This window comes from Conger conger, chromosome 12 (assembly GCF_963514075.1).
Source record: "Conger conger chromosome 12, fConCon1.1, whole genome shotgun sequence".
Classification (NCBI taxonomy): Eukaryota; Metazoa; Chordata; class Actinopteri; order Anguilliformes; family Congridae; genus Conger; species Conger conger.
The window spans coordinates 28,375,734-28,378,586 of NC_083771.1; the positions used below are offsets into that span (position 1 = coordinate 28,375,734).

General features: G+C 45.0%; 1 protein-coding gene across 1 annotated transcript in view; it reads left to right on the forward strand.

Annotated features, from left to right (window-relative positions):
• Positions 1–453, forward strand: part of LOC133142441 (LIM/homeobox protein LMX-1.2-like) — a 65,492-nt gene extending 65,039 nt beyond the window's left edge. The window contains exon 8 of the mRNA XM_061263661.1: positions 296–453. Within this exon, the coding sequence (XP_061119645.1) occupies positions 296–453 (158 nt within the window). The remainder of the gene's footprint in view (positions 1–295) is intronic.
• The last annotated feature ends 2,400 nt before the right edge of the window (positions 454–2,853 follow it).

Sequence of the window (2,853 nt, forward strand, 5' to 3'; positions counted from 1 at the left end):
CCCTTAACCCTGCATTGCTCCAGGGGAGGATTGTCTCTAGCTTAGTCTAGTCAACTGTAAGTCACTTTGGATAAAAGCATGAGCTAAATGACATGTAATGTAATGAAAGTGTGGTGTGAAGTGCTTTTGGTTTTTATGCCGATTTATAATATGAATTGGCTGTTACCACACTTTGTGTGTATATGTGAGTGTGTGGAGTTATTTCATATAACGTAAAAAACATTTTTTGTGTGTTTTTGTTGGAATCCCGCCTGTCTCTTAACCACCGTGCGATTGCCTGTGTTGTTCCCCATAGGAAGCGACTCCATTTTCCACGACATCGACAGCGACACGTCACTAACCAGCCTCAGCGACTGCTTCATGACGTCATCCGAAGTGGGCTCCCTGCAAACGCGGGTGGGAAACCCCATCGACCGCCTCTACTCCATGCAGAACTCTTACTTTGCCTCCTGAAAACTGACCCTCCCACCTGCGTGGTCACTCCTGAGAGCATACGCAGACAGCTGTGCAGTCCTTCTGGAAAACTGCCGCAGACAGCAATGCAGTCATTCCGGAAAACCGACCGGCTGCGCAGCCGGTCCTGAAAACCGGCCCTGCCATTCCCGAAAACCAGCACAGACAGCCAGCCAAAAATGTATTATTCCACAAGTCAATATTGGAGGAGAGATGAAAGATTTTCTAACAAAATCTCAAAATGCCAATGGTAACCTCTGCCACTGCCTCCCAGCTGAACACTGAGGCAAGCAAACAGCTTGAAGATGTAAGGAGTCACTTTTCTGGCATAGAAATGCCAGCACACAGAGCACTCAGAGTGCTTTTTATTGGTGAGGAGTTTTCTGTAAAACATGACTTTCTGTAAAACATAACTCCTCCTGTTCTCACTGACATAAGTTTATACATACTGTGTGTGTGACATTTAGGTCACAGATATCAGTCCACCAAGATTTCACTGCTGAAGATGGTGGTGTTTCAGAGAACTTCATCTCCCATAATGCATGAGTCCATCATTACTGTACCTTGTAATAGCAGTGGGGGAGGGGAGGGATCTTCCAAAAAAAAAACAAAAAAAAAACTTGATGTTCAGATGTACAAATGTGGTGTTTTGGAATTAGAATTCACATTATTTCACACTCTTCAGCATAAACATCATTTAATTTCAGTGCATTTAGTTGTAGCCCTTATTGGTCTATGTTGAGACTGAGGTGGAAATAAAGAATGAAAAAAAGACGTGGCTAAGAAAGACATATTGTTTCTGTTGTGTGTATATAAGTGGAAACATGTCCAAAGATAAACAGTTGTGCATGTCAAAATGGACAACAACCTATTTATTTAAATTTGACGTGCCCCCAACGGTACTTACAAAACACAAAAGCTTTATTTAAAAAAGGAAAATACATTTTTAATATCCCAATGTAAATTACTACAGTAAGCATATTTTATTTCAGTGTTAACGTCATTTAAATTTGAAATTTAAGATGGTATTTTTTGTTGTTGTTTAAACTTAGGCTGTGAATCAGCAACACTGTGCTATTTATTTGTTACAAGATCACTGAGACCTTGTTAATAGAGCATTTTTAATGCCAACATTTGCTAATTTACCAAAGTTTGTTGGTACTACAAAATAAACTCTGAGAAAATTCCTCTTGTGTCTGTTTATTGTACTCTGAGAACCGCTGTGTCTCCTTTTGCTGAAGGGTGGCTCTTTTTTGTTTTCACCTGAGAACCATCAACCAATACAGAGGTGTGCTAATTGTGTAATCAGATGCTTTAATCGGTCAGTTAACTGCTGAACAGCAATGAAAACCTGGCTCTCCTAGGGCAAGAGTGAAATCCCATTGGTCTAAACTGGAAACCTGCCGTTGTTTTCAGGTAAATACATGAACTTTTGTCGGGTAAATTAGCACTGACAGGCTGCAGGTGCCCAATTAAGAAATCTCACTTCAGGTGAGCCACAGACAACCTTACTGGCCGAGACCATCTTGGCCTGCTCTAAGCTATGACTGACATACTGCCATCTGAATCCCCCCTCCCTCCCTCCCTCCCTCCCTCCCCCCCCCCCCCATCTGAATCCCTCCCTCCCCATCTGAATCTCTCCCTCCCTCCCCGTCTGAATCCCTCCCTCCCCGTCTGAATCCCCCCCTCCCTGGCTGAGGTTACGAGGCGGTCAGGGTCAGTCTAGTCATTCCAATTGCTTATTTTTCTTATCTTTTTTCCTTTTACTTGCTCCTGACCCAGAAATTGGTCGAGGTCCACATTCCGTCCCCTTAAACGTTCCTTCCAGGAGCTGGAAGTAGAAGTTAAATTCTACTCCCAATCTTTCCTTTGAGCAAGACAACATCATCACATCCTTTGCACAGGCTCTGCTACAAACCTCGGCAGCTAATGATTGGACAGCAAGAGGTCAGAGGTCACTGCAGACTTTTATTAAACTGGCTTGGCTGGGATTGCCTGGGGGGACTGTAAACCAGTGGGAGAATGTAAGAGACACAGAGGCCCCCAGTGCTGCCTGATAGTGGTGGGTAAGCAGCAGTGTGACTGTCCAATGATTTGGCTACAAGGATCCATCCATCCATCCATTATCTGAACCTGCTTATCCCGATCAGGGTCGCAGGGGGGCTGGAGCCTATCCCAGCATACATTGGGCGAAAGGCAGGAATACACCCTGGACAGGTCGCCAGTCCATCGCAGGGCACACGCACCATTCACTCACACACTCATGCCTACGGGCAATTTAGACTCTCCAATCGGCCTAACCTGCATGTCTTTGGACTGTGGGAGGAAACCGGAGTACCCGGAGGAAACCCACGCAGACACGGGGAGAACATGCAAACTCCGCACAGAGAGGCCCCGGCC